At 32.7% G+C, this 10,040-nt stretch overlaps 1 protein-coding gene across 1 annotated transcript in view; it reads right to left on the bottom strand.

The window, feature by feature from the left end:
- Positions 1 to 6,417: 6,417 nt before the first annotated feature.
- The window catches only part of LOC126249642 (transmembrane and coiled-coil domain-containing protein 4-like), a 135,289-nt gene continuing 131,666 nt past the window's right edge, over positions 6,418 to 10,040 (bottom strand). The window contains exon 11 of the mRNA XM_049951320.1: positions 6,418 to 8,591. Within this exon, the coding sequence (XP_049807277.1) occupies positions 8,208 to 8,591 (384 nt within the window). The 3' untranslated portion in view covers positions 6,418 to 8,207. The remainder of the gene's footprint in view (positions 8,592 to 10,040) is intronic.

Below are 10,040 nucleotides of genomic sequence, written 5' to 3'. Positions count from 1 at the left end.
TTAATATCACAGGAGGAAAGAGGTTCTCACCTACATGTAATATGTTTTCATTATTTATAATAAACATAATAAGCTCTGGACCATACTCAACACACACCTCTATACTATACTACAGTGCCTTTTCAGTGAATGGTCAGTAAATGCAAACTTTTAATTGACTATTTTGACACTCCTTATCACATCGTACACTGACACAGACATACGCTAAGACACAGATTCTAATTAATTACTCAAACTGCAACTTCAGTGCATGTTCACATGCTAATTCAAGAACTGCTATTTAGACAGTAATTGACTATCCAGCGAGCAAAACACTGCTGTTACTATATAACATCTTTAGAAAAATATTATATTATTACACTTGGGTAAGCTCCTACATGTTTACAAAATCTGAGTTACTCACAACACAGTACAATGAAGAGCCAGTCATTAGAAGCCCATAATGAACAGAGAACAATTAATTAAAATTATATTTCCCAGTTAGATTGACTAGGAATGTGCATACACCATATGACTATTACAAAAACTCTGTGTGTTCTCAAATGATATGTTTTTTACAACAACAAGCAATTATGCACTAAACTATTTTTGTATTAAATTTATGCACTGGTGCTTCAAGCAGGATGTAAATATCATAAATATACAATACAATTCTCATATCACAAACAAAATAAACTCACAATATTACAAACTATCTGTCACTTATGTTTTAAACACTATTAATGAAACATTACTGCAACATAACTGTACCACCTCAATTGCAGTGGAAACATTTGACTAAAATGAAACAAAACACACCATCAGATCAATTAAAAATTAACTATATTTTCATCTGATGTCACATTTGCACCCAATTTTTGAAACAGAAATTACATGCGAGTTTTTAATGCTACATGCAATTACTATATCTAAATTCCATTCCACAAAATCACTGATAATAACCACAATATATATTTCAATTATAAACTCATATTCTGTTAGTTATTGGGATCATTCTTGAAATATGATGCTGAAACATTCCTCAGAGCCAAACTTCATTTTCCTTGCAATCAGGAGATGTATATCAAAAGAAATTACCTTAATGACGTATAAAATATAACAAGGAAATGCATTTCATAAATCAGATTATTAACAGATGTAGTAACAGAAAAGTAGACACTGCTAAGAATTTAGCAATGAAAAATGCTGCAGCACCACAAATGAATTATATTAAACACACAGTATAAGTACCATTTCATAAAACATATTTGGACAGACACTAAATATGGCTACTTGTTTGTTTTCATGTATTGAATACATACTGATGAGACAAGTATTTCAATAAAGATTCTTTTCACACTAGAATAATGTGTACAAAATAAATATTGCACCTTTTTATAAATAGCTAACTGTTTTAAAAAAGGAAATTTTATACAAGAATAAAAATACATAATATTTTATTAGTGTGCCAGGTTTGTGCTTACAATACATTTACACGCTTCCAAAGATTCAGTTCCTTGAACTTTTTTATGCATCTATGCATATTGGGAGTGGAAATGCACACACACAAATTTTAATGACGTAGTTCAAGTCCTTGCATCCACATACCCTAAAAAAAATAATATGACATAAGTGAAAGGAACTGCTGCATGTTTCTCAAAGTTTATAGAACTATTAGGAAGAACAGCTGTCTAAAAACTGATATTTCAAAATCTTCTGCTAAAGTGACATTACAAAAGAAATTTCTAACAAAACAGCTAATCACAACACTTTTTAAATCATTATCTTTATTCTACATCACACATTGAGATGCCTCATTACTAAAAGTAATGAAGTATACAGAACTAACATTTATATTTGGTACTCTTCTTCACAAAAAAGTTCTGCCATGTGCAAATGTTGACACAGCAGGAAAAACTTCAGACTATATAAAAAAAATCAGTCACTAAACATTTTTACAGCACCGGCTACAGTAGAGAATCTCCAATATGATATACAAATCAAGAAATAACTCACATTTTAGTACTTTTTCATGCAACTTATACCCTACAGTACCACGACATGCTGTAAAATTTCCTGTGTTCATTATAATACTGAGCAATAGCGCACATTTTAGTGTCCCATATGACACTACAAAGCTAGTAAAAATAAATGCCAACAACTTTTGTCAAAAATATTAGCTCTTCATAGGCTTTGCATCTATCATCAAAATATTTAGCTCCTAACTGTCTGCAGTGCCTTGGCGAAAATGATTTTGCTCTTACAAGTAACAACAGGTTGCTAGTTCCTTTAATAATTTGTCTTACTGAAGAGGAGGAGATGAGGGTTCAATGTCCCATCGGCAACGAGGTCATTAGAGACAGAGCACAAGCTCGGATTAGGGAAGGATAGGGAAGGAAATCAGCCGTGCCCTTTTGAAGGAATCATCCCGGCATTTGCCTAAAGTGATTTAGGAAAATCACAGAAAACCTAGATCAGGATGTCCGGACATGGGTTTGAACCATTGTCCTCCCGAATGTGAGTCCAGTGTGCTAACCTCTGCACCACCTCGCTCGGTAATTTGTCTTATTATGGAAGTCATTCACAGTAATCTATCTGATACAATAAGGGTGTATCTACTGTGCAATCAACAGTAATCACATTATCCCATATTACAGACAAGTAATGTTAACAGTGCTATTCTGTAAAAAAATCCATACTCATCACAATTGAATGGCCTTCTTAAAGAGAATTTTATACTTCAATATTCCATGATCCAGTAATAATTTCACACAGAGCAGATAATTTTTATTACAACACCAATTCTATTTGATCCCCATGATTCACTGATGAAACATCAACATAGAAACATGAGCATGTACATTTTTTACCTAAGGCCTGACAGAAAACGTTAAATATTTCTTTTGTAGCAAGTTGCAGTTGCTATATTCAAGAATGCCACACGATTTGTGAAAATTCAAAATCTGACTGGTATTCTTACTATATGTTTCTTAAATACATATGTAACACTCTATTTTTATATAGTTGAAGAAGTCACATTACTTATGCTACAACTTCTCAATGGAAACAAAATAAGTTTAGAAGTTTTGAACCCACTACATTGTGATGTAACCAAAGGATGTGAGAAAATATATTTACTTTTCTATAAAAAGATTCAAAGCTTTGAAGAAAATTTTCTGTATACCTTATAAAAATATAGAAAAGTAGCACACAATATTATAGAACCATCTTTGGCACATGTTGTGAAAACTGTAAACGTGAAATTTTTAATTGTTTACTGCAGGTCAAGAGCAAAAATGTTGTGTTTTATTATTTGTAACGGAAGAGCTTATATTTGTCATAATTCACTTGATCATTAGGGAACCATACGTAATACCTGAGCACAAATCATTATCCTGAATTGTGATACTGTGTTGTTGTTATTGCAGAGTAAACACTATTTCCTTTTGTAGTTGGAAGACACATCAGCTTCTGTGAAAACAAAATCAGTTATGCAAAGCACAGCAGACTTTAATGTTATATAACTTGCTAGAGTCTTTTATAAATGTCCTTGAGAATTTGATATGTATACGATATTCGAGTGTATTATACAAGTATGTCTAAAGCTCTTCTTTTGAAAACTAAAATTGCGATTACATTAATACTCTTCCAGGTGCAACAGCTATCACAGAACTAAAATATGTTTAGGACAGTTAAGGTGTAACTACATATCACTAACATCACACAAGACCACACATGCTTCTATAGGAATATAAACAATTTAACACAGCACAATGACTAATGTATTTACCCTTCTTGAAGGATCTTTCTTAAAGCTATAGTTGTCAGTTATAAACAAATAACCACTGCAGCACATATTAAAATGAAATAAAATAATTTTTGGGAACACATTATCTCAACTGCACAGTAATTTAAAAATGATCACTGTGCAGAAAAGTTTCAAACCTTAGGAACATAAAAACAAACTGCAGAAATAAAGTCACATCATCATATTTTAAAACATGAAAGAGAATTACTTTTTTCAGAATGCTCAAATGCTCAAAGCAGTTTGAAAAAGATCTGAGTAGATGAAGAAAATAACTACAGTTGCTACCATGTTAAACCATCATAACTATTTAGGGACAACTTTTTCTGAATGCATAGCATTAAGATTAACTAGTTGCAAAAGAAAGGAAATGATCAATTGCTCCACAAAAATCACCACCTCTAAATTATTTTGAAACACTTACAAATCCTGTAATCATATAGTGAATATTTCCCTTACTATCTTTTTAATAAATACAACTTATTGACTGAAATAATATTACCATTAAAAACAGCAGCCGAGATTGAATTAATAGAAGCTAAAGTTATAGAGTTCATCAATTTAAAGAGGAAACAAATCGTATCAGTAAAATAATTCCTGCAGCCCTGCTGGACTACTACAACCACAGTACAAATTCATTAGAACATTAATGACACCATGTTTATCAACATTGTGTGCGCAAGTGTCTTATTTGGCATCTACACTATACACACAATACACCTCAGCACTTTTTACGCGGAGTGCTGGGAGCAATGCTATCAGTAGAAATCTGGCGGCACTGATTTGTTTCTATCTAGCGCCAACCTTAGTTACCTAACAATAATTTTCACAGTAGCACTTAACAATAGTATTTTTCACTTTTAGCAACAAGACTCAGTTTCAACTATATAAAATCCTTTAATCAGTCAACTTCCATGTGTTACCACTGCTTGCATAATAACCCTGATTCCTGTGTGTTTTATATGCTGCCTTCTCTGCAAGCAAAAGCATTTTAAGTGGGAGGCAAGGACTGCTTATATCTGCTTCCAGCACATACTGTGTGAAGTGCCAAGTCATACTGCATGTACAGTATTTAGATATATAGAGCAGATCACTAACTTTTCCATGTTTCTGTCCAAATCCCTGGGAAAAAGAGATTTCCTTCTTTTGGTATGAGCAGGAGGTCACTTATTTTACAAATATCCAGATAGTAGATCTATGCATATGAAGAGATGCACATTATGATTTTCTAAGTTTTCCATCTTGGCTATAAGCGTTAGCTAAGATGATCTCTGTATTGTTAACACATCACAAATGCTATGTCAAGTTATTCGACAATATAACATTTTTAAACTTTACAGTGTTTTAATTTTGATCCCACATTTTTAAAAATATTGTGGGAAGAGCACACATTTGGATCTTAAATAATCATGCAATATCTGCCAGCTATAAAATCCAATAATTAAGGAATGCCTACTGATAAAAATTTTGAAAGTAAAATTTGATTTTAACAGTCATCTTTAGAGTAGACAGTTTTCTATAAACTCCAAACACAACCCAAGGAAGGTTTTAGTTTTGAAACCTTCCAGAAAAAAAGGGCCTATATAAGGACTTATGGGCAGATAAGTCAACACTATTAATTTCTTCAGCATCACAAATACTTGGTAATTTAATAGAAATGGAATTCTGATATTGCTGTAAATTCACTTATTTTGTTAGATGAAGAAGAAATTATCCCAGCTGATTTTGCACCCTATAGAGGTATGGCTAATGGTATCAAATACTGTGCAGCTGAAAGTGCAAGCATAGAACAGATATAAGGAAACTACAAGCTCAAGGTACTCCATTTCATTATTACTGTACAGAAAACATTGGCAGAAAAAGACAATATTATAAAAATGGATAATGGTATATGAAATACAATGTTTATTATATGGTATAACAAGTCCAAATATTCACTGTCTTTGGTATGTGTGGAGAAACTCACTGTCTGTCATGTAATGTGTCAAGTTCCTTACATTATGTCTGTTCCTGTAAAATGATTCTTATAATTATGCTTTACGAGTTCATGCTCTGAGGCAACTGTATTGATCTGATTTATCGAAAATTACCATCAACTTTCATTTTGAATGTTCTTGCACAATAATTGTAAGGTGTATCTGCTATGGAATTAGAGAGAGTACCTGTACACAAAAAAAAAACAAAAAAATTAAACTTTGCGACTTCTTATAAACCTTATGAATGTTACCACTGGTACACTGTTGTTGTGAGATCAAATTACGTATGTTGTATTGCCATGTTAATGTTTCCATATAAACTTTTCCAAACTATAAAGTTTTAGATAGAAAAGTGTAAACGTGTCTTACACATTAGGCAATTATATTGGTCCAGAAGAAGGAATGATGCATCTCCTCAAACAGATAAAGTTTGTAGTTAAATATGTCATGGACAAGTTAGCTAAAAATTTAGAATATTTAATAATACACTCATTTTGAAAATATGAAACACAAATAAATATAAAATATTGTAACTATGCAGTAACAAAACAAAAATATAAAGGAGTCACAAAATTTTCGTCATGAGACAAAATAAGCAACTAATTTTACAAAACATCAACTGTTTCTCTCAGAAAGTGTGGAATAAAGTAAGTATTCTCTGTAAACTATACACAGGATTATAACTATGAAACATTGTTTAATATTAATAAACATCCAGTAGTGTAAAAATAATTTTTCTTTACATTCGCTACATGTAAAAATTTGAGAGATTGAGAAAATAGTAGTGCTATTTGATATAACAAAATACCTTCTAAAGTCTTTCACAACAGTGGACAGCATTGTTTAACACTCTTGTAACTTCCAATTTTTTTTTAAATATAACATAATAATGTATACATGCTCACATCAGGATTACAAACATTCAACAATACACACAACAGGATTGTGGTCTTCAGTACTTCAATTAGCTTCCATTTCTGCATCCTAATGAATCAGTACATGTGTTACAAATGAAATTTCATGCAAGAAATTGAAAATGAGAAAAAAGTACCCTCTCTAAAAAAAAACAGCTTGCAGAAATGATATAGCTTTTGAACTCTCTATGGCAATTACTTTTACATGAACATGTTGCAAAAATTATAACATGCTGTATGAGGCACTTTTTGCTATAAAATCTGCATTAATTTTGCCAATCTACTGAGCATTAATGAATACTCAAATTGCTACAAAAGCTAATGTGTTGTACGAATTAAACAACCACTGAACGGCTGGGTGAATGCAGATTTGAATTTAATGATGTCATGAAGACTGGAGGACAGATCTTGCCACTAGAATTTATAATGTAACTGAACAAAACATGTTTATTCAGAGAAAGATGGAAATAAAAAGGTCCTATCAAGAAAGAGTAATGCAGACTGCAGACAAAGCAGAAAAGGAGACATGTTTAGAAATTTCTCTGCATTGCCATCTTACACTAGCAGGAACGGTGGAATGGAAAAATATGAAAATGATTTAAGTGAAAAGATTGAAGGTGATTATGAAAAAGTGAAGTGCCATAATACATCAAAATTAGGAGATGGCACATGAAGGAATCAAATGGAAGGTTGAAGGCTGATCACAGCAACAGATGTAACAACGGCAACATTTTTTTTTTTTCCTTTACAGATATAACTAAGCAAATGCAAGGCTTTAGATTATATTTTTTTTTTAAATTTTGTATACTGATTTAAAATAATTACAGTGAACTGCAAATTCTTCTGGTATTTTCATAGCATTATCGAAGCCCTAAGTTTCAAAATATGTTACTGATCTAGCTTTTCTACACTTTTGTCTGCACTGTCATTTGAATTTGGAATGTAGACAGACATTCACAGCATTCCACTTGAAATACTTAGGAATTTCTGTTATTGAATACTTTGATTAAAAGTAATACAAGCTACAGTATGTTAGGAATGTTTCCCCTGTCTTAAACGTATGAATATGCATATAAATGAATAATTCAGAACAAATTTGTGTCAATTAAAGTACAGTGTGATTTTTAAAAATCTGAAATAATTAACATATTAAGTAAAAGTACCATATGAACACCATATGAACAGAACTGATTCACAGAAATAAATAATGAATACTGACAAGTGGGAAGAAGAAAAGAAGACAATATTGTCTCAATTCTCATGCACAGTAAACCTTTTGTAAATTATACATCCTATTATCTGTTAACTGTTTCAACAATATTATTATATACACTTAATACATTATTTATGGCCAAGAAATTTAAATACTCAAAATTGAGGAAATATAACTGATTAAAAATTAAATGCACTGTATTCCCTGTGTTTCTTGTGCCTGCAGTATCATGCTATGTGACATTTCCTCAATGTAAGCTGGTTGCATTTTAATTATCACATCCAAATCCAGCCTGTTTATTTTCCATTAATAATTATTTTTTACTGTGTAGCAGCATGACTGTGTTCTCCTTCTGTTTTCTTCCCAGCCTCACATTTGTTGCCTGATGTAGGCTCTGGGAATTCCTTGTTACCTGATGCACGCTCTGGGAATTCCTTAGATAATTCACCTACATGTTGTTCAGTTGGAATTTCAAACTGGGCAGCAGCTGTAGTTGGAGCAGAATGTGACATACTCTCCACCTGTGATGATTCATTTACTGGCATCTCCTGATTATCTTCAGTACCTTCTACATAATCCTCAGTTGCTTCTGAACAGAATGAACACTTGGCAGCTGCATTTCCCAACACAGAAGAAACATCCTCTGGATTTTCGATTTGGAGTGCATTTTCAGACTTTGAGGATCTCAGGCTTGATAGTGATACCTGTTTTAGAAAATAATTGTTAAAAAGAGAATCATTAAAGTAAAAGAATCAGAGAATTTTAAAAACACTATGTCATACATAATCAAATTTAAAAAGTGTTTGTTCCCAGATTAGCAACAGAGCACACTGCAAAAATAAGGTCTAGTTTATTGAAAATAAAAGTATTTTTGACATTTATTAATCTGTAAGATCACTACACCATACTACACCTAATGTACAATGAAATATACACAGAAAAACAGTGTATGTTACGCATAAACAATAAACTCATATTTAGTCAAAGACAATTACGTATGCCCATAAAATGTGCTCAGTTGCGAATGGTGAAGATTTCGATTCACATCTCAGTCTAGCACACTATCTGAATATGTCAGTTAGATCTACATTAGCAAACAATCTGCAAGTGAGGTGATGGCGGCAGTGATAAAATTAGGGTGCTAGACATTTGGGATTTTTGACCTTACTGAAACACATGGAGCTGAGTGAGGTTAAAGAATAAAAGTTAAAAATATTCCACTGAAGTCTACAAAAGACATACTTACACTGACAATAAAAACATATACGTGACAATATAAAAGGTAGAGGATGGCTAAGAACTCATGGCCAAAAGGTACCACTGACCGATCACATAAAACAGAGGGGAGAAAAAGGGAAAGAAATGAGCCACTACGCAACACACAAAACAGCTCCAACCTAAATTTCAGGTCCCTTGCATATGGCTGTTACATAAGCTTCTGACAGACTACGAGGAATCTCACTAAATCTTGAAAAATGAAAATAGTGTCCCTCATTCTATGTTCAGGAATGTTAAAATCACTGTGTGAACAATTGAAAACATATTCAGACCTAAAATCAGTTTTAGCACCTATTCTTTCAGTACCTCACTCAATCCCAGCACCTCACATAATAAACTTGTTAAGAATGACACTATGATTGGTGCTCCCTTTTGCCTCACCTAATAATGGATTCAATCTAGATCTAGTGCTCTGCATTTTTGTAGGACTATCACTACTGCTATTTGTTCCTAAGAAACTGGAAGTAGGACATCATAGTTACTGTACTTTGATCTCATCTGGGCATGGAGTACTGAATGATGGTTACTTTCTATTCCTCAGGAGTCACCTGGCAACAGTGTTAACAATTATTCAGTCCAGACATTTATCACTGTCTCACCATCTTGTGAATTGTAGACAAAATCTACATCTACCCTCCACAAGCCACTTGCTCGTGTGTTGCGGAGGCAGCCATAACCTTGTCGGTAAGATGATGGTATGGGTGACCCCATAAGGCGCATTTCAATTGCTCATGCAAAAAACACTCAAAGAAGTCTCCTTAATTTCTTAAACCTTTGTTACATATACTTGTTAATGATACTGTTACACATTTGGGCTTCTGCGTTTTTCATCCCTCCCATGTGAGTGCCACCAGTTTCTTCAAGCATTTGAGACC

The sequence above is a fragment of the Schistocerca nitens genome, chromosome 3 (assembly GCF_023898315.1).
Source record: "Schistocerca nitens isolate TAMUIC-IGC-003100 chromosome 3, iqSchNite1.1, whole genome shotgun sequence".
Taxonomy (NCBI): domain Eukaryota; kingdom Metazoa; phylum Arthropoda; class Insecta; order Orthoptera; family Acrididae; genus Schistocerca; species Schistocerca nitens.
This window is presented reverse-complemented; position numbering and strand designations above follow the sequence as displayed.